This window comes from Magnolia sinica, chromosome 8, assembly GCF_029962835.1.
Source record: "Magnolia sinica isolate HGM2019 chromosome 8, MsV1, whole genome shotgun sequence".
NCBI lineage: Eukaryota > Viridiplantae > Streptophyta > Magnoliopsida > Magnoliales > Magnoliaceae > Magnolia > Magnolia sinica.
In genome coordinates this window covers 49,800,849-49,823,291 of record NC_080580.1, presented here as the reverse complement: position 1 = coordinate 49,823,291, position 22,443 = coordinate 49,800,849, and the positions used below count along the sequence as shown (strand labels likewise).

General features: G+C 38.5%; 1 protein-coding gene across 8 annotated transcripts in view; it reads left to right on the top strand.

Annotated features, from left to right (window-relative positions):
• The first annotated feature begins 2,980 nt into the window (after window positions 1-2,980).
• The window catches only part of LOC131253301 (uncharacterized), a 145,370-nt gene continuing 125,907 nt past the window's right edge, over window positions 2,981-22,443 (top strand). For 2 of the 8 annotated variants that reach the window (XM_058254255.1, XM_058254256.1), the window contains exons 1-6: window positions 2,983-3,405; window positions 4,421-4,580; window positions 10,724-10,816; window positions 10,902-11,016; window positions 11,177-11,345; window positions 16,196-16,370. In XM_058254255.1, the coding sequence (XP_058110238.1) occupies window positions 3,188-3,405; window positions 4,421-4,580; window positions 10,724-10,816; window positions 10,902-11,016; window positions 11,177-11,345; window positions 16,196-16,370 (930 nt within the window). In that variant the 5' untranslated portion in view covers window positions 2,983-3,187. Of the gene's footprint in view, window positions 3,406-4,420; window positions 4,581-10,723; window positions 10,817-10,901; window positions 11,017-11,176; window positions 11,346-16,195; window positions 16,371-22,443 lie in introns of all 8 variants that reach the window. The other 6 variants (XM_058254257.1, XM_058254253.1, XM_058254251.1 and 3 more) reach the window with 6 other exon arrangements.

Below are 22,443 nucleotides of genomic sequence, written 5' to 3'. Positions count from 1 at the left end.
GTGGTCCACTAGAAATACGGTGTAATTTTCATAGATTTTGAATCATCGATCCCGGTTACTTCAGTGGTAGGAGGGGTCCATTCATTCACTGTGGATAGCCACACACTTTTCATCCATGGATTTGAGGAAGATCCTCATCCTGACTTTCCAATAGGCATAGTTGGAGCCATCAAAGGGTGGAGGCCTAGTGACTAATAGGCTATCAAAATTTAACATCTTTTATATAGCAAAGATCGTTAGCTCAGGAAATAAATCCAAATAAAAAGCAATAAGAATGAGCTATTAGGCTTTGATACCACTTGAAATGGCCAAGCTATATGTCCTAGAGAGGGGGTGAATAGGACTATACCAAATTTTAAGATAAATACAGCGGAAATATAGAAAGATAGAACTGAATAAATAAATCAATTCACACTACTGAATGCTAGCTCAAAATATTGATTATTCTAAGGACAATCATGCACCATAAAAATGACAGGGTAACCTTACTAGAACAAATAGAGAAACTGAAGCTGAAAGTAATAAAGAGATAGCAAAAATATAATGTTGAAATGTAAATCTAAATTATTACAACATTCCCCACTGTGCTTGAAATGTAAAATTTATAACATTCACATTCACACATACATTCTACAATTCTAAATGATAAAAGATAGGTAATATAAATCACACATCCACAACACAAAGAATTATAGTGGTTCGCCTATGTGTTCACCAACTGTTAAACAACAGCCACACAGAATGCTACTCCACTCCTAATATCCTCACATAGGGGATATTAGTGTTCACTATCAAATAGGTTTTCACAGGTTCACCCAAAACTTCACAATTGTGTCTTTTTCAAAGGGCTTACACAATTCAAAAAAAATCCTCACTTCTGAGTTTTCTGGCTCTCCTCAGATAACCAACAACTTTGAGATTTTTTTAGCTTAATCTCAAATAAAACCAAACAATGTAAATTACACAGATTGTAAAATACTTGATTTTCTACTTCGTTGTAGCAGCCCAAAAGAACCAAGTCGGAGTAGAGACTTGAATGTCAAAATTCAATATCCAATACTCACTTTATAATGGTTCTAGGTTCTAATAGATTTTAAATTAAAACAAAAGGGCTAGCTCTAATTGATTTTGATTCTAGAAAAAGGAAAACAACAATTCCTCTTTTTAGATTAGATTGGAATACAAGAAACAAAATCAATTAAGAAAGCTAAAGAAAGAGAATATTAAATATGCACACTTAGCTTATATGGAGCACCGACTTATCTCTCAGAAGGCCGAATTAATTTCGCTTGAAGTTATTCTTTTATTCTGAAATTTGTGCTCTATTTATAGGTGAGCAAATCACGCATTTGATTGGTCTAAGGACCTCTACGACTGGTCGTAGAACCAACAAATATTTGAAAATTTAGGCGCGATAAGATTTGACAGTTTCACGATTGGTCGTAGGTTTCCTTCGACTGGTCGTAAGTCTCCTTCGATTGGTCGTAGGATCTCTTCGACTGGTCGTAGGTGGCCGAATTTCAACGCTGTTCTTTGAGTCGTAGGTCTACGACCGGTCGAAGATGCAGTCGACACTGTTCCTACGACTGGTCGAACAGTCCCCAGGACTAGTCGAAGCCTAACAGAAAATTTTCAATTTTTGTAATAAACTTGCTACTGATCCAGGAAATGTTTAGACAGGTCGAAGCAGTACTAAGACTAGTCGAACAAAGTCCAAGACTAGTCTTAGAACAGACCAAATTCACTTATATAAAAACATATGAATTATGTATTCAAAATGACCTACTCTAAAGGTCAACCTAAGGTCAGTCATACCTCAATAGTAAAGTAAGGATATTGAAACTTTAGAGACGAGTGACCTTTGAAGGTAATAGAGCTTGAAGTCTTGATGTCGTTTAAACTTGAGAGCTTTCTGAGATCTTAAGATTGAAAGTTTCTTGAGATCTTGAGGTTGAACTTGAAAGCTTCTTGAGAATCTTGACTTGTGAACGGTGCTTGTCAAACTAAGTTGATCTTAAGTAAAGCATTGTTCTTCACAGATGCAAGGTTCATAACAGTGTCTTTGACACCATAAATTTGACAATAAACAGGGCTATAAACTATAGCACTTACACATTCCAAATATCTCTAAAGATCTTTTGCATGTATAATGTGCAAGGATACATGTCTTATCCTCACCGACTATTTTAGAAGAGAAATAGAGTATAACAAACTCAAAAGAATCAGATTTAGAGATTTGTTTGAGATTTTAAAAAAGGTTACAAGCAGTAAAACTGCAAATTTTCATTATATAAAAAGATAGGGGAACATGCTAAGACCATTTTTTTCCCAGGGGTGATCATGCTGGATGGGGATTGCATATTGAGTAACTTAGAAAATGTTGTGGAACCCCGGCCGTCCATCTGTTTCTCCACTCATTTTAGGGCATGAGTCCAAAATTGTAGCATACCTAGAGCTGAAGTGGACCACAATACCATGGGAAATAGTGTAGATAATGAATCGACCGCTTAAACCATCTTAGGGCCCACTGAGATGTTAATTTGTCATCTAACCGGTTGACAAGGTAACAAAGACATGGATAAAGGGAAAATACAAAGATCAGCTTGATCCAAGACCTCTACCCCAATGTTTTCAACATGAGTTTAATTCCGGCTACGGTGTTTCCTGATGCATGGTTCACTCGTGCTTGGATACGCTTCAATTGGGCTCATCGTTGGCGTTTGGATGCTTGTGAATGGGTCAAGTTATAATTATGTGTCTGGATAGCCGCTGTTGCTTGATGTACAATATTTCAGAACTTAATATATAATTTATACAAATTATTTAGAAGTTAAACAAGACAGCCTGAACCATCTAAAGGCATCCCAGAGCCTAAAAAAAAACAAAAAAAAAAACGAATGTACGGCATGGATAAGACACATATAGAACCGTGGACCTACAGAATTTACTCAATAGGCAATCCGCGTACATCAACGCCACGCACATCGTATAAACACTCCGGATGAACAAGATTCGAACTGAAAAAGAAGTAGAAAAACGAAACGCATGCAACATCCAAACAACCCGTCGGAGCATTTCTTTCTAGCTTGCTCGTCGATTGAAAATGTAAAAGCAGGGTTGGTCTTTTCAGAACGCTAAAAGGCACCGCTGCCGCTCCTCTCTGTCGGAAGATTAGGGTTTTGCGGAGATGGTGGGAATGATGGCAGTTAGCGCGCGAGAGAGGGCGGCCGATCTCCTAAACTCTTCCAAGTTGGCTTCAGACATACCCTCCAAGATCCAACACCTCAGCCTCTTGAAGGATCTGCTTCTAGAAAGGGAGGAACCTTCTCTGCTAGCAGAGATCGTTCCACGTCTCGTCGACCTCCAGGCACATCCCCTCAGCCCCATTCGCAAGTTCCTCGCCCAGTATGCTTCCATCTCTATAACCTTTTTTATTAAATAGGAACTCTTGGACTAGCCTAAATAAAAATAGCTCTCATGCTATATCTCATGATATCAAATTGGAATTCTTCAATTCAGCCAACATTAGCATCTTTAGTTTTATTGGGGTTTCTTTCACCTCACTTGGCGTCACTAGCATTTTGTAAAATATTTACAACTGACAATAGCACAATAATATGTTTTGCTAGCATGATAGTCTTTATTTGAGCAAGAGGAGGTCCAAAAGGTAGGATAATATAGGGAGTGAGATTTTGGAGCTGGTAGAAGAGCTTTAGGCCAAAAAAAGATATACAACAAGTTACTAATACATTTCCTATTGGAAGGGTCCTCATCAATAAACCAGCACTGATAAGCTTACATGACTCTATCGAAGAGGCATCTTTCTTCCCCGCTATCACTTCTGTATATGTATTAACCTTTTAAGAAGAACCATTTTCACCAAATGCTTTTACTTCCCTACTTTAAAAACAAAGATTAAAATATAGAATATGCATTAAGAGGAAAATTATAACGTTATCCACTTCAATTCAAGTGTGGGCTTGCATTCAGACATCCAAAAATAAACATCAGTTTGATTCTCTCATTATTTTCTTCTTGTACACACTAAAATGTTTCTATGATAAGAAAAGAAACATAAGACAATGAAATACATTGGCCTGGAGAGTTCCTCACAATCTGAAATAGGACAAATCTTTTTTTCCTTGATCAGCAACAAAATGGAAATGAGATAGGAATTTTTCTTCTTTGTTGGTTATATCTCCCAATTGAGAACTTCTATCTTGTATATGACCAAATTCACTTTGATTAATGTGAGATACTTTGAGGAAATAGCAATCTTCATATTGTCTGTCAGTTGCATTTATCAGTGGTGCACGATTATGGTGCCTTTTTGTGCCTTTGTTTGCCCATTTGTTCTCCTCAAACTTGTATGTTTTCAGTTCCTTAAAATTTCCTGATCAGCTGCTTGCTTCTAATATAGGTTGATTGGTGAAATTGGTTTGAAGCATATGGGGGTTTTACCTGAAATGTTACCTGTTTTGATATCGTTTTTAAAGGATGATACCCCAGCTGTTGCTCGACAAGCTATCACAACCGGGACAAACTTATTTCGCAGTTTGCTACAGAAGATTGCAATTCAAGTATGATTTGCATCGTGAAGCTTCTTTTATTTCAATTTTGTTCTTCGATTGGATTTCTTCTTTTCAACTCCATGTGATGTCCCTCTATGTGCAACTTGTATATTTTGGAAATAAAAGTACTATTTTGTGAAAGGTCACTAAAGTTCAAAGGCATGCGAATAGTGATCCATTTATTTTCTCATGGTGTGATTTTGCAAAGATTGAAGGCCATGCTTTGTATTGTAGATATTTATTTATTATTATTATTATTTTTATGCTCTCTTAAGTCATTATATATGGTTCTCTATAGGAATTCTCTATCAGTGTTTTAAATATCGTGTAGCATTTGGCCCTCTATAGCATGTAGTACAAACTACATGATTCTTAATATTTTTTTAATTAAAGTAATAGAAAAATATGTTAAAATTTACAAAATGCAAAATTCCTATGAGTTCTTGACTGCGAATCTGAAACGCCGACCACATATTTCCATGCTAAATCCTTCTGTCTTGTTGCCTTCAGGTATCTCTAAGTGTGACGGATTGATCTAAGTGCTCTATCCGTGATACGGACCACAATTTGGATGGTTCAGATTGATCTAATGTAGTGCTACGTGTGATAGGGATGAGTCACCACCATTTTAAAATAGGTGTTGAACTAACATAGAAGAAACACTTAAAAGAAAAGGAGATTTCAGGTAGCATATGCTACCCGCGCTATAGGCTATGCTATGCTACATGCCCTGTAGCTTATGCCACATGCTCTGTAGCTTATGTTACCAGGGAGCTACACTACCTGCATACGCTACATAATGTTTTGGCTATGCGATGCTACATCCGATATGCTATGAGCACTATTGAAAACACTGTTCTCTACTTTCATGTAGCGAACCTTCTTTGAATCATAAAAGATGTTTTGTACTACCATGAAAGGTACATAATACATGGAAATGTCCTTAAAGGTGATGTCCATTTGTGATTGTTGGAGATGTTTGATTGACACCAATTTAACATTTTAACCAAATGCATCCACAACCTCCGTTGCTTTTTTATGAACATGGAGACTGGTAACCATGATGGAAGTCAGATATCGTTGATTTTTTTTTTTTCAAAATGTTTGTAAGCCTCTTTGTTCAGTTTGCAGGAATTCCATCTTACTGCTTATGTGTTGTGACCTCACACCTTGTACCTTGTTTTGCTTTTGTGCTTTGAGTTCTGGATATCCTACTGCTCTTACTACCTACAATGATCACCATGCTTCAATTAAAACCACTTTAACTCAATCATATTGTTTCTAATACATTTGGCTTTTGACTCTTATTTAGTTTATGTTAATGAAATGACCCTATCTTATATTAGATTGACTGCATGTGTTTTCTTCAAGGGTAAATGATTTTTATGAAGGGGGGGGGGGGGGTGATTGAGGATGAGAAATGATGCAAGCAAACCTTTCTCTTCAATATATGAAGCGCCTCAAGGAAGAGAAGATAAAATAGAGGCAACAATCTCATACTTGGCTAAAAGGAGACAGAAATACAAATTTCTTTCACGAAATTGCTAGTGCTTGGGCTAGGAATAACATGATCCATAGTGTGTTAGTGGAAGGCAGAAGGATTGAAGAAAGGTATTAGGTTTGCAATTCTATTGCGAAGTTTTCTAAGGAGCTGGTTTTAGATGAAGGTTGGGGTTGGCTTTAGTTGGATAATCTTCTCTTTAGCTAGCTATCGATGGAGGAAGCTGATGGTCTAGAAAAGGCGTTCTTTGTGGAGGAAATCAAAGTTGTTGTGGATTTTTTGGGAGGGGACAAGACTCTAGGTTCAGATGAGTTTCCATTGGCGTTCTTCTAGGTATCTTGGAACACTATGAAAGGTGATTTGCTTTGTTTCTTGTTTGAATTTGGGAGGGAGGTTGGATTTCGTCAGAGGTGGGTATGTTATTCATTGTTATCATCCCAAAAGTCGAGGGAGCCCAAAGCTTGCGAGATTTTTAGCCTATTAGATTCTTGCCAAAATCTTAGCCTTCAAATTTTGGGCAGTATTAGGTAATGTTATTTCAGAACCCCAAGGTGCTTTCATGGCGAGGAGGCAAATTTTGGATAAGGCTTTAATCGCCCACGATTTGTGGACTTGTGGCATAGGGAAAGTAAAAATGGTATTGTTTGTAAGCTGGATATTGAGAAAGCTTACGACCATGTGAATTGGGGTTTCTTAGATTACATGTTGGGGAGGATGGGGGTGTGGTTAGAAATGCAAAAGTTGGATCTAGGAATTTGTTCGCTTGGCCAGGTTTTCTGTGCTTGTTAATGGCCTTTACAAACGTTTCTTTCAGTCATCAAGAGGTCTTAGGTAGGGGGACCTGCTATCTCCTTTGCTATTTATGGTGGTGGTTGATGCATTGAGCGAGATGTTGGAAAGAGGTCATTGGTTGGGTTGATTAGTGGCTTTAGGGTGGAGAACGCTGAATTTCGGTTGCATCTTCAGTTCGCTGGCAACACAATCCTCTTTTGTGACGCTAACGCTGGGATGGTGGACAACCTAAGGAAAATAATGAGGTGCTTGGAGGTGGTATCCGGCTAATAGGTTAATATTCTCAAGAATGAGTTGTTGGGTCTCCGCACTTCCAAAGAGATGGAGAGGCTGGTGAAGGTATTCGGGGGTTGGGTTGGGTTTCTCCTACTGTGCATCTTAGTCTTCCTTTGTGTATTGGTAAGCTTGCCAAGCTTGCCAATCATTTATGGGATAAGGCAATCGAAAGGGTAGAAAGAAAATTATCTAGTTGGAAGAGTTGACACCTTTCTTCAGGAGGAAGGCTTATGTTGATGAAAGCGACAATGATGAATCTGCTGATATATTTTGTTTCTCAAGTGTCCATCGACGATGATGGAAATGTTGGATTGGTTGAGACGTGATTTCCTATAACAAAGTGCCAAAGTGAAGAAAACATTTCATCTTCTAAGGTGGGATGAGGCATGCAAGCCGTACCGGGAAAGGGGAGTGGGGATAAGGAAATTGGAGCAGATGACTTGACATTGCTAGGAAAATGGTTGTTGAGGTTTGGGGTGGAAGAAGGGAGGGTGTAGAGGGAGGTGATTGCAAGTAAATATGGCGTTCAAGAAGGGGGTTGGTGGGTGAAGGATGTCTTTATATAGGGCGTTTGAGATGTGGATGGCGGATGGCAAAGTGGTGAACAAGTTCAAGGAGGGTGTTTGGTTTTCTTGTGGTGATAGGTAGAGGATCCAATTTTGGCAAGACTTGCTGATTGGTGAGAAATCCACCCAAGACAAGTGTTCGATGATTGCTAACCTTACTTCGGATTGGGATGTTTCCATTGCGGTGCTTCTCCATCTTTAGGACAGTTGTCTGGTCCCCTCCTTTTAGGAGGAACCTAATTGAAGAGGAAGTAAAGGTGTTCATCTGGCTTTTGGAGAGGCTCCTTCGAGGCAAGCCCTTTATGGTCGTGAGAGATTTGATGGTGTGGCCCCAGTGTTTTAAATATCGACGGTATCGGCCGATATATCCAACGATATATCTCGTATCTTACCAGTGCGATACGAAATGCACAAGTAGTGCAATATATCGCCATTGTTCAATTTAGTGAGCATTTTCGAATTTTGATCCTTTTATTTTCTGTAAATCATGTTAAATTAGTGCCAAATTGTTACAAATCCATGATTTTTCATGTTTTGGAAGCGATTTCAAGATTTGGAGGAGATGAGCCAAGTTATGGAAAATTGAAAAAAAAAAAATCAAAATTTCCCAATTTCTTGCAAATCGTTTGCAATCTTTGTGTCCAAACATCAAATCAAACATGTATGTATTGTTTTAAATATCGGCCGATATATCCCACGATATATCTTGTATCCCACCTATGCGATACGAAATGCACAGGTAGTGCCGATATATCCCACCTATTTGATCTGGTGGGCATTTTCGATTTTCGATCCTTTTTTTTTTTTTTTTGACTATAAATCACATTAGATCAGTGTCAAATGGTTACAAATCTATGATTCTTTATGTTTTCAATGAAAACTCATGGATTTGGAGCTTTGATTTTGAGATTTGAGGGAGATGGGGTAAGTTGTGGAAAATTGGGAAAATTCAAAATTTCTCAATTTCTCGCAAATCAATTGCTAATCTTTGAATCCCAACCCAAAATCAAACATGTATGTAACCTAATCTAGTGATTCTTCTTTTACTTTCGAATGTATTGCATGTGTTTCCATACATGTCTTCTTACATTTATAAATTATATGAATAGACTTTAAATATACTTGCATCAGTTCAGTTGGACAATGCATGTATTAGGACCCCATACAAAGGAAACCTCTATTATGTGCACTTTTTTTTTTTTTTTTTTGTAATGTTTTGATTTATAAGTGTGTATTGATGTCTTTTTCAACCATCCTTAAAGTTTCCATGAAAAATTCGACCAATTTCTCAATGTTCCCATGTTTCCCAACAACAACGATACATTACGCAATACAACCGATATATCCCATGCGATAACCGATATGTATCCGTATCCCAAGGGTGTGATACATTACACGATAACGATATTTAAAACATTGCATGTATGTAACCTAATCTACTGATTCTTCTTTTGCTTTTGAATATATTGCTTGTGTTTCCACACTTCTTACATTTATAAATTATATGAATAGACATTGAATATGCTTTCATCAATTCAGTTAGATAATGCATAGATGAGGACCCCATACAAAGAAAACCTATTATGTGTACTTGTTTTTTGTAGTGTTTTGATTTATAAGTGTGTATTAATGTCTTTTTTAATAATCACCGAAGTTTCATTGAAAGATTCAACCAAATTCCCAATGTTTCCCTATGTTTCCAACAAAAGTCATACATTACACGATACAACCGATATATCCCATGCGATAACCGATACATATCTGTATTCCACGAATGCAATACGTAATGCGATACCGCTATTTCGAACACTTTGTGGCCCAAGGTCAAGTTGGGCCAATTCTTAGTTCAATCCTTTTATAATTTGTTGACCAATAGCTCTTCAAGTGTGAAAGTTTTTTTTAAAAAAAGGCTCTTCAGGTGTGACACGTGATCATACGCCATGTTTGGTCCTATGGTGCCCTTGACAAGGGGCCAATTTTTACTTGGTTAGCAAGAAGGAATAGGGCTCCCACAATAAACAACCTGCAAAAGAGGTCATTGGTGATCCCCAGTTATTGCATCATGTGTATGGAGGACGTGGAGTCGTTGACCCACGTATTCATCCACTATGCGTTTGCTCAGAAGGTGTGGGATAGGTTCATTGCCCTTTTCAAGATTCCTTGGGTGATGCTAGGGTCTATTGATGGGCTCTTCCTTGTGTGGCATGGGGGAGGAGTTGGTAGTAAGGGAATAGTGGTGTGGAGGTTAGCTTTGTTGGCAATAATCTGATCTTTGGGGGGGGGGGGGGGAAGGAAAAAAATTTGATCTTTTCGAGATAAGAGCGGGTCAGAAGCGGATGTCATATCTTGGGTCAATTATATTAATGCCTCCGACCATAGTGTATGGTATGTTATGGCAGGGTTGTAGCTGTTGTATTTTGCCTTTTTGCAGTGTTTCTTTAATAAAAATTTTCTTTACCTTTAAAAAAAAAGAAAAAGAATCACGCCTTTAAGATTCACTGCATTATCAGTGGAATCACAATGTAAACCAATTTTGTCGTCATTGAATTGAAGATACAAGATGGAATTGGTCAGAGTGCTATGTTTAGGCCCTCTAGAAATCCCTGTTCTGCACAGAAAGGAAATGGAGAATGCATGGCCTTTTCAAAGATCACAAAAAGCTTACAAAGAATCCACAAGGAGGAAAAACTACCGGCCCTAGAAGTGGCAAGCTTTAATCAGTTTCCTCCATCCCAAAACCCACCCAAAGAAGAAAATAATTCTCAACCTTATAATCCACAAAATCATACATTTCATGTCAGTCCATCAAAGTTTGAATCCTGGAATGATAATATAACATCGACTGATGCTCAATAATCTGTTTTATTTTAAGGTGGAAAACTCTGTTGGATTCCTTCTCTTGATTGATGATAGATATATTAGAAATGGCTCTATATTTAGTACTGATGCTGCTTTTTTCCTTGCAAGCATCTGATCAATATTCTCTCTTTTGGTTATTTGCTCCTATAATGTTTCAGGGTCTATTCTCTAGTGAGATGGGTAACTCACTTGAATCATCATGGACATGGATTCTTAAGTTCAAGGATGCAGTATGCCCTATAGCTTTTCAGGTATGCAATATTTCTCAATTACGAAACTAGAAGATTCATATCTGCTTTTCTTGTTCTAATTACTGGCACTTAACATGTCTGCAAGCCTGGAAGTGATGGAGTTCGACTACTGGCAGTGAAGTTTGTTGAAGCATTGATTCTTCTTTACACTCCAGATCCTAATGGTTCTTCACAGCCACCTCCTCATGAAGCTGGTAATGGTAAATACAACTTGGTTTTTGTACTTTAGGTCACTATGCAAACCTGAAATGTGAGAATGCTTCTTGTCATGGTTATATATATATATCTGTATATAGTGGCAGATACTAAACTTGCTACTCAAAATGGTATTACTTGATGGTTGTGTGTATTTTGTGCTAGGAAAAATTGCAGGATTCAATATATCATGGCTACGCAGTGGTCATCCTTTACTTAATGTTGGAGATTTAGCAGTTGAAGCTAGTCAAAGCTTGGGGTTGTTGCTTGATCAACTTAGGTTCCCTTCAGTGAAATCACTCAGTAACTCAATCATCATTATCTTGATCAATAGGTTTGTAGATTTCTTCTTCTTTCTCTATATTTGTGTTTTTTTACTTGTAGTCGATGGTGTGTAGGACCATTCTTTGGTAATAATGCTGTCCATCAGCTTTACTGCTGAAAGCTAAATTTTTAGCGTTAAAGCATTTGGGAATTAGAAATTCTTTGGTTGATCATTGCATCAATTTTACTGTTTAGTTTTGGTACATAATGTAAAGTTTTATCTGGGCATAACTGGAAACACCAGTTCACCATTGATATCCATAATTAAAATTTAAAATGTCTGTGATTTCAATAACAAACATCAGGGATGGAATATAATGAACAAGCAGTTAGTTTAAGTCTACTGGAACTGATTAGGCGGGCCAAGGGCTCAACAATGCCACCACACACATCCTGGATGGAAAGAGATTTACCATAATGAGCGCAGATTGTAGTTGCTGCATTCTAAAGGGAGACCCATCGATCGAGGAGTCTTGTGACCTACCATCCCAACTATTCAAGAGCCCTTTCTCTGGTTGCTAAACTCAAGTCTATTAGGTTCCTTTTGTCACTTGCTTCTAATTAACTCATGGTCACTGCATCAACAGGATCTGAAAAGTGCATTTTTGCATGAAGAAGTGAAGGAATAAGAATATATCACTACCCCCTCCCAACCCCCTTGCAGCTCCAACGGGAGACAAAAATGATTTGCCGGCTGAAGCAGGCTCTCTATGATCTGAAACAATGATGATGAGACTGTCGCCCACTTGTTAGATAAGCTGGTGGAGACAGTGTAGTGTGTGTGAGTGATCCAGGGTTCAATCCCCTGGTAGTGTTACCTTTCAAAAAACAAAATCCCTGGTAGTGTTACCTTTCAAAAAGAAAAAAGAAAGAAAAAAAGAAAGAAAGATGATGAGAGGCCATAATCAAAGTGGGTTTGAAGAGTTGAAGAGGAGTAATGCTTATCATACTCTGTTCATTGATCCTTCATTGTATATGTGGATGATATCGTGATGACGGGAGACAATCATAATATTAAAGGACTAAAGGATACGTGAGCAAAGTATTTTGATATTAAAGCCTTGGGCCCACTAAAAATATTTCTTTGGAATTGAGGAAGCTCAATCTTAGAAAGGTATTGTTATTTCCCAATATAAATATATCCTGGATATATTGAAGTAAACAGGCAAATTGGGGGCAAAGCTAATCAATACTCCTATGGAAGCAAATTGACTTCTTCTGTCCTATGAAAACAAATCTCTAGAAGGGCTGCCATTGGAAAATTATTGATCATATCAGAGACTAGTTGGGAAGCTAATCCATGTGACCATTACTTGGCCAGACATTGCCTTTGCTTTGGGCTCTAAGCAATTTCATGCATTCTCGATGGGTTCATCATCTTGATGCAGTCCACCACTTCTTGAGGTATCTCAAATTTGCTTCATAAACAGGTCGTCTTGAGGTATCTCACATTTGAATTGGACATTAATGCATGTTGGGTAGATTTCCAAATTGATAGAAAGTCCACTATTAACTATTTGTACTCAGTTAAGTGATAATTTGGTTTCGTGGAAAGGTAACAAGCAATATCTTGTTGCAAGCTCCAGTGCAAAGGATGAGTGTCGATCCATAGCTCATGGCAAGTGCGGAGGCATGTGGATTCACAATTCACTCAAGCTTCTCATAGTCTCATATGGTGACAATGAGAATGATGAGGACATCACTTCACGTACACCTTTGCATATGTATTAGAGGAGGCAGGCCGTACCGATTTCCTTGTGGCTAGGCGAGCACCCGTGATCGTGCTGGAGACCCCATGTGCGAGCACCCGTGATCGTGCTGGAGACCCCATGTGCATGTGTGAACATATGGAAGACCCCACACTGGGAAGATGGACATGGGCTACTTTATGGAGTGATCCAGACCGTTGGATTGGAGGGACGTGACGATCGGGCCGTTGATTGTGGATCGTCCATATTAGTTTTTCTTAGACTTTATTAGTTTATAGGATTTAGTTTTGTTTATGTTATGTTTGGACACCATTATGAGTGTTTTTAGTTGATTTTATTTAGACTAGGGCTATTTTCGTTAAATTTCACAAGATAGGGTGGTTATTGTAATTATTGAAACTTCTTGAAGCTATAAAAGAGGGTGGGTGTGTGACTCTCTCCCTCATTAGGTTTTGTTAAAAAAAAGAGGCTTTTGCTCTTTTCTTATTTTTCTTCCATCTTCATGAGATTTGCAAATATTTTCATGTGATTTGGAAGAGAGATTGTTGTGAGGCTAATTTTCATTAACGGAGGTGCGAGGTCTCCATCTATCCCCACAACATCACCCTTTCATTATCTATCAATGTATTTTCTTCAAAGTTCTTCAATTCTCCCATCCCAGATCTTCATCTTCTTTTAAACCTCACAATCTCATACCATCAACAATCCAAACCCTAAAAGACTTAAACCCATCTACCTCAGCCACATGTGACCGTTCAACCACACCTTGACCTTCTTGATTTCCCATCACCCTTAAAATCAAAACCCTCTTCTTCCATTCCTAAACCCCTAACCCTAAACCTGAAATCTCTAACTTTACTATTTTCCCAAATTACCAAACCCTAACTTTTTCCATTCTTCAATTCACCCAAAATCCTTACACATCTTCTATCCAAAACCCTAATTCCTACATCCTAACCTATAAACCCTTTAATCCCTTCACCCAATTTGATCCCATAAACCCTAATTGTTACATTTCCCCAATTCCCCTTACCCTAATTTCATCCTAGATAGTATTAGGTCTTCTATTTTGAAATAGGCTTTACCCTATGCTAATTGGATGTCCCTACATTCATTAGGTCCTAGTTTCCTTTTATTTAATGATCTTGTGCGACAATGTTAGTAACCTAGGCTAGGATTATACATGATATTCTTTTGGTTTTCGTGGTATTCGTGACCATTATTTCAATTTTTGTGTTTTTTTTTTTTTTTTAAATAAAATTAATTATCTTAATTTTGCTACTCAATCTCACATGATATTTGGTTCATGCATCGGTCCTACATTAGAGAAGTTATTCACAAGTAAGAAAATCCAGTACTTATGAGAGACAAAGCACATGGAAGTGCATTGTCATTTCATTAGGGAGAAGGTGACATCCAAGATAATTAGTAGTACCTCTTATAATTCGTCTACAAACTTGCTAGCTGATATCTTTGCAAAAGGCATTAGATGAAAAAGGATTTAGGAAATTTAGCAAGCTAGGCATGATTGCTACCTATTGTCCAGCTTGCGCGGAGTGCTGTTCATAAGTGTGTGTGGATATTCATTTCTTGTATATTTTCTGTTTTGAGGCATTCCTGCAATAACATGCCATCTTGTGGGTATTTTTTCCATTCTTATGATTAAACCTAAGATGAAAGGACCAGTCTCCTATCTTGGAGAACTACTCTCTCCTCTCTCTACCCTCATGTCTTTGTTCTTTTCTTTTCCTCTCTAGATCTATTCCAGAAAAAAAGAAGCTTCAATTGGGTCCATCCATCTATTGAGCCCTATGGTGGAGGCAATCATGTCCATTACTTCTCTACAATTTATCCCAATTCATTGTTGATAGATACTAGTTGTGTTTTCCACCATTGCTTTATGGCCGTAGAGGAGATGGATAGGATTGTCAAGTAGGTGGGATTTTTTAGACATAAGCCATCCATGCTAAGGCCCAATATTTGGTGGACTAGTTTGTTACATTACCCAGCCACGTGTAGTGTGGGGAGATGGTCCTACCTTATTCTAGTTCTTCTTGTTCTAATGTTTTATCCCTCAAGCCCTAAAACCATAACGGGCTACTTGGCATGTGCGTATGGGATCCGGAATGCCCATCACAAGTTCCTCCAGTGCACATATCTTCTCTTATCAGGTGAAAAACACATGCACTTTGGTTGTAAACCCTTGGTTATCAATTTTCTAATAGTCTGTTTCTTTGATCACATGGGGCCCACGTGACATATAGACCAGCCAGAATTTCGGAGGAATGTTTACTGTGGGAACACCCTACAACACCTTGATCTTGCACACATGCAATGTTGGCAAGCATTGCCCATTTATGTTTTGCTCTTGATGATAGGCTGTCTGAATTTTTACTTATGTTGTTAAAATTGTAGTTGACTAGAAAGCCTCCTTTTTTCTATATTTGTTACTGAAAGTAGTAGTATAGACATTAGACTTGTAGGGGTTGAAGTGGGCCCGAGCTTGGAGTTGCTGCAAGCGAAAGGAAGGTCTCTAAGCCAGGAATGAGGCCCCACCGATTGAGGCTACAGCCTTCCCGGCGCCTGAGAGGGAAGGCAAATCTCCGGGATGGACAAGGGAATCGAATGGTTCTTTTTATTTATTTATAGTAGTTAGTGTTTGCATGCATGTGTGTGTCATGTTGCTGTGTGGAGGCCTACCTTACCGGCTTCCACCTCTACAAGCATTTCAATATTCCATCTAGTGCAGTTGGGTCAATTGTCTGCAAGTTTTTATAAACTAGCTGATCCCTTAATTCTGACTCCTTGAACAAGTTGATAGTTTTATTGGATATGCTTTAATCTAATACTTGAGGAATGTCTCTTGGCTTCTGTTTTAGTTGCCAAATTGAGGGTATTTAGTCATCTAGTGAACAAGATAGAGCTTATGAGAAGTAGGGAGGTATCAGTAATCTTGGCTGAATTGCACATTCTTGGTGTCATATTTGAGCTGTTTGTTTATGATGTGTGGCATATTTGATGAGGAACCCTACTGACTCTATGTTTGCTCTGTCTTTATTTTATTGCTGGTTCTTAGCATTTTTTTGTAGTTTTCTGTTACTGCTCTTCAGTCGGTCCTGTGTTTTTCTTTTTAATGGATGTTTCTTACCAGCCTTTCAGCCATTGCAAAGAAAAGACCTTTGTTCTATGGACGTATTTTACCTGTTTTACTTGGTCTGGATCCATCATGCTCTGTGATCAAAGGAGTGCAAGTTTCTGGTGCACATCATGCCTTGAAGAATGCATTCCTAGCTTGCCTGAAATGTACACATCCGGGTGCTGCTCCGGTATGCTTTTCCTTCTCCATTTATGTTGACGTTGCCCATACATCAAATGTTTATTTTCAAGGCTGTAAGGGTGAGAATCTGATTTTCACTCAGTGATACTAACAGCTTGGAGCTTTAGAATTCATGTTCTATACCTGATCTAGTTTCTTCCTTTTTTCGTGTAGCTTCCTTATAATCCATGCTGTTATTGTTGTTTGTTGCTTTCTGTTGTTGTTGTTACCAGTGTTTTAAATATCGACGATATCAGCTGATATATCCCACAATATATCTTGTATCCCACTTGTGCGATACGAAACGCATAGGTAGTGCCGATATAGCCCACCTACTCGATCCAGTGAGCATTTTCGATATTTGGTCTATGTTTTTGTTGTAAATTGCATTAAACTAGTGTCAAATGGTTACAAATCTATGATTCTTCATGTTTTCCATGAAAAATCATGGATTTGGAACTTCGATTTTGGGATTTGGGGGAGATGGGTCAAGTTGCAGAAAATTAAGAAAAATCAAAATTTCTCAATTTCTTGCAAATCACTTGCAATCTTTGTATCAAAACACAAAATTAAACACGTATGTAACCTGATCTAGTGATTCTTCTTTTGCTTTTGAATGTATTGCTAGTGTTTTCATACATGTCTTCTTGCGTTTATAAATTATATGAATAGACTTTGAATATACTTACATCAGTTCAATTGGAAATCGCATATATTAGGATGTCATACAAAGGAAACCCCTATTATGTGCACTTTTTTTTTTTTTTTTTTTTGTAATGTTTTGATTTTTAAGTGTGTATTGATGTCTTCTTCAACAATCCCTGAAGTTTCATTGAAAAATTCGACCAATTTCCCAATGTTCCCATGTTTCCCAATAACATCGATACATTACGCGATACAACCGATATATCCCATGCGATAACCGATATGTATCCATATCCCATGGGTGTGATACATTACGCGATAACGATATTTAAAACATTGGTTGTTACTGACATTGCTTAATGTGCATCCTGTGTGGCCATTTATATATGGATTTCACATCTCCCTACTATTTCATCTGCTATTCAAATTTCACATCCACTGGATTTGCATCTGGCAGCAAAGGACTTCCCTGCGGATCCAATTCTTACAACATTTGTTAAATGTGTTTCATGGTAGTTTGCTGGTCCTATGAAGATTTGGATAGGGCTATCAACAGGTACCCGATTTAAATGTGTCCATGACCTTTTTCCGGGCCTGTTTGAAAATCAGGTTGGGTTCAGGTCTGCATATTATACCTGTTTAAAAGTTGGTTTAGATGTGGTTGGGTATATAATCGGGTACCTGTCAGGTAGGTCTTATTGATGTTAATATGGTTTGTCTGGATCCAACAGTTAATGCATTTCCCACATTTGAGAAGCTAGAGGAACTAAATATTGATCACTTTTTTTTTTTTGTGGGGGGGGGGGGGGGGGGGGGGGGGAGTGGCTGATCTATTGGTAGTGATGGATAAAGAAGAAAATTAGTAAAATCTTTGATAATGGAGAATGGATTCCAGACTTTCCAGTGAGGAAAAGCACTTATATGGGAGAGTTGAATGCCAGTGCAAAGTAGGAGTTTAGGATTCAAATCAAATGCAGGATGCAATGATTTTTGTGAAAAACTTCCAGAAAGATTGGAATGCAGTTGGGTCCAATGGGTGTTTGGTAGGTCCGGCAATGTTATGGATGTGGTGATCCCGGTGGAACATCACTTGATTTCAAGTGTGGCTTCGGTTTCATCAAGTTTGCTCAGAGAAGAAGCTGAGGTTGTGGTTGATGGGTTGGATGGGCAAGCTCCTGGGCAATATAAAGATTAAAGTTGGCTTTGCAAAATATGGCCCAACAGTTTTCGGTAGCATATTCTCTCGAACAAAAGGGCAATGCTGTGGCTATCACAATGTTTTTAGTAGCATAAGCTCCGTAGTAGCTAAAACGCTATGTAGTGTACATTGGTAGATTCTTCCCATGTAGCGCACGTTACTGTGATGGTAGCATACGCAATGTGTATGTAGCATGTAGCTTTGATAGCGTATGTTACCTATAACCAAGGTATTCCGTAACAGTAACAGTCGCTGTAATGGCCATCACCATTACCTTTACGATACGGGCTGTTACGGCTCCCGCAACGGCCATTATGGCGCCTTTTTTTTATTGCTAAAACCCGAAAGAGTTGTATCTGTCTTGTAATGGACTGTTACGACCTTTACGGGAGGCGTAACATGTGTCGTGGGGGCCTAATGATGGTTACGTGTAATTTTTTCCGTAACATCCATTATGGTCATTATGACCCTGTAACGTGTCACGGTTGCTATCTTTACCTTTACATAACGGCCTTTACAGCGCCGTAACGGCTGTTACGGCACACCATGCCTATAACTCGTTTTATTTTTAGGTTTTTAAAATTTTTAGTGTTGCAGATATTTTGGAAATGGTGGTGACTCATCTTTATCACACGTGGTAGTACATTAGCCTTTAGGTCAATCTAGACCATCCAAATTGTGGGCCCTATTGTGTATACATGATATCCTTATTATTACACCCATTGAACAATCCTAACCATTTGATTTTGGGCATGAAACTGTACAGTTGGAGAGGCTTTATCTGTTTTAAATGGTAGTAGACTCACACAACATTAAGACTTTTTATTAAGCCTTTCAAAAAAGGGTTTTGAAAACCCTACCCAACTCCAGAACTACTACTTTTGGCACCAAAAAAATTTGCACGTTCGATTCTCTCTAACCACACATCTGTTTGAAAAAAATATTTTTAGGTTTTGATCAGCTATATGAAAGGATCCTACAGCTAGAATTTCAAAAGCATTGGACTAAAAACAAAGGAGAAATCAGAATCTCCCCATTTGACATCCATGTAGCTGTGGCCTTCTGATTTGCGATTTCTGCTTGATTTAGAAGAGATTAAAGGTGTGTTTATAACTATTAACCTCAATTACTTATATTTATTTTACTTTTATTGGTAAAATGATTGATTTATCTTATATTTTGACTTTCACCCCATTTTTCCCACTTTGGTTGCCTTTTAATTTTAATTTTATATTTTGTTCACTCTTTGGTTGCCTTTTTAATTTTTAATTTTTTTAATTTAATTTAAATTTTTTTTTTTTTGTTTTTCCTCTTGGGGATGCTGGTTTTGTAGAATAAGCTTGTCTGACAAGCATTTGTTGCGTACAGCTACTGTTTTGGTGTTTTGCATGGAAATGGCCTACCTGTAGACTTATTTTGCATGAAAATGACCCAATTATATATCTCATTTTTGCTGGTGGTCATGCCTTCAAGGATGTTGTGTTGCCCTTTATTAGAAGGACGTAGTTTGTCTAATAGGATCAAGTGGTTGAGGGGGTTGCTGCCTTGTTTGAGGCTATCCTTTTGGTGGTTCCTATTCTATATGTTGGAGCAGTTGTAGCTGTTAGGGTTTGATTTAAAAAGGTGGTAGTGAAGAATCAATGAGTTTTCGGAGGACTTTCGTGCTAAAAGTCGGAGGCTATCATGAATGAGGACATAGCAAGTTGGGTCGGAAGGAGATGTGACTTATTGGAGAAGAGTTCACAGTGTGATTGTTATCTGAGGGGGACCGGATGGTTGGTGATGTAGCAATATGTCTACTCGTGCTGATTTTTGATTTCTACAAATGTGAAGGGGCTGAACAGTAACATCCGCCTGTGGGAAAAGTGCTCTTGATTGGAAGTTGACTCTGGTTGGTTTAGACTCCATTGGATATTGCTGGAGGCATTGTCGATGGAGGTATTGACTAGCTTAGGGTTAAGGTCTTGCCTGCTTTGTCAAAGAGAATAACTCCAGATCCATCTTGTAGGAAGAGTTTTAGTATGCAAGAATAAAAGTTAGGAAGAAAAGGGCTGTGGAGGCCCCTTCTCAAATTCATCGGTGGAGGATGTGGAGTTTTTGGTGGCTGTTGTTTGTGAAGTCAGGGAGATTAGGAAGGATGCTAACCATGCCCATGGATGTTAGGCCTCGAATAACAATAGAGGAGAGGTAGTGAAGAGGTGGAGGAAGGTGTTGGTGATTTGATGTCCTGTAAAACACCAGTCGTTGCCCCGAGGTTGACAGATGGCATGCTGCAGGTGGTATGTGGGCGAGGTGGTTGTTTGTACCCCATGCTGCTCTCATGTAGATGTTCCGAGACCCTTTCAATAATCTGATTTGAATTTGCATCTCATGCCATTGAAGCAGAAAGTTCGGAACCGTCAAGGTAAGAATGTGCCTAATTAACAACTCCATTAAGGGCAAGGAAGTAATTTCTGGTAATTGCACATGGATGGGTTTCAAGGCACTTATGTAATTTGTGCATAAGTGTGGGTGTGGTTGTTAATTCAAATGGGCATAACAAATCCTCTTACTTTAACACAGGCAGGACTGTATTGGAAGAGTGCTGGAAATGTCTTTGCCTGCTCTATTAGATGGCCAACTGGCGATAGGTTGGAGGGGGTGGCGCATGCGGGCGTGTCAGCTCCATTGTCCCTTACGAGTGTAACTCATAAGCAGTGTTGTCATATGCAATCGCATATGCGCTTTGGGCCATGTGTATCGCATATGCCATATGTGATTTGGGGAGTATATGATGCCATAAGTATGTGATGGCTTATATGATTATGCCATCGCATACAGAGTACGTGATGGCATAATGGTCATATTTTTGACCATTGGGACCTATTTTTTTATTTTTATTTTTATTTTTCAATTTAACACACTTTTGCCTATATATGGGCACTCTTATCCCCTACATTTTCCATATTCTAATGCTTTTTCTCCCTCACTTTAAATTCTCTGTTAGTGTCACTTGTTTATTGTTATGTAATACCATGCTAGAGGGTCTTCTTCGCATAGAGCTTCTGGTATATGGAAGGCAGTTGTGAGTAATAATCCTGATTTCTCTGTTTGGCTGTAGTACGAGGTGGGTATGGCAGTCGCTTCAGATTCTGGGCACATCCATACTGTGGAGAGAGGGCTCTTCTTAATGATTTGCCAAGTTATTTTGCATTGCAGTGAACAAGTATCCATTACTCAATGCTTCACTAGAAGGGGAAATCTGGTGGAATAGTTTCTTATTTTCTGCAGGAACCTTGTCAACAAGTTGGAATTAACTTAATTGCAAATGCGAATTAGCGCAATGATGATTTGTTCTTAGGCTATAGAAGCTGTTGATCAAAGATCTGATGAATCCAGCTGTTAGATCGTCTTGATTGATTATCTAGATCAGATCAACAGTCTGATGATAAATCTGATGTGATCAACGGCCACCATACATTGTGGGACCCATGTGATCAATTGAACGCTCATCAAATTCGTTGGATTTTATAAAAAACTAGTTTTTAGGATTAGATTGAGTCATAACTTAATAAGTTTCCCTTTTGTATTTCGTCACTTTTTTCCTAGGCCAATTTTGGGCATCAAACGATGTCAAAATGATACGAAATTGGTCTCGTTGATGGCCTATTGAGTTAGCTTTCAAATGAGCTCGAGATCATGCAATTCCGATGCCGTATGAGTGAGTTGGCTAATTTACAAATGGCTCATGTGGTTTTAACTGGATTCAAGGGTGTTTTAGTCATTTTCTGTTTTACTAGGGTTTTCTTTGGTTGTCAAAGACCTCCTTACTTGTAACAGCCCTTCATTACCTTTGGTTGCATTCAGTAGAAGAGGGGGGGTTTATGATCACTAGCAGTTGGCTAGTGGATTGTTAGGGTCTTTCCAGCCTTTATTTCTTCAATTTTTGATCCTAATTGCATCCCCTGGGTTGAATTAGGCTGATCGATCAGGGGTGTTCACTGTTAGGTCATTTTACCAGTCCCGTAGGTGTGGCTGTGTGAGTGGGCTTAAAGTGAGCACCACACTTATATGATGGCTTCCCGTGCTGCTAGAGCGGTTGTTTTTGTTTGGCTGGTGGCTAACAATAAAGTGCTCACTCCATCAATCATCTTGGCCTCATGAGAATGATGATAAAAAAATGGCTGCATTTAGTGCCTCAAAGATGCATAATCGATTGACCACCTGTTCAACCACTGTGCCTTCATGTAGGAGATTTGGT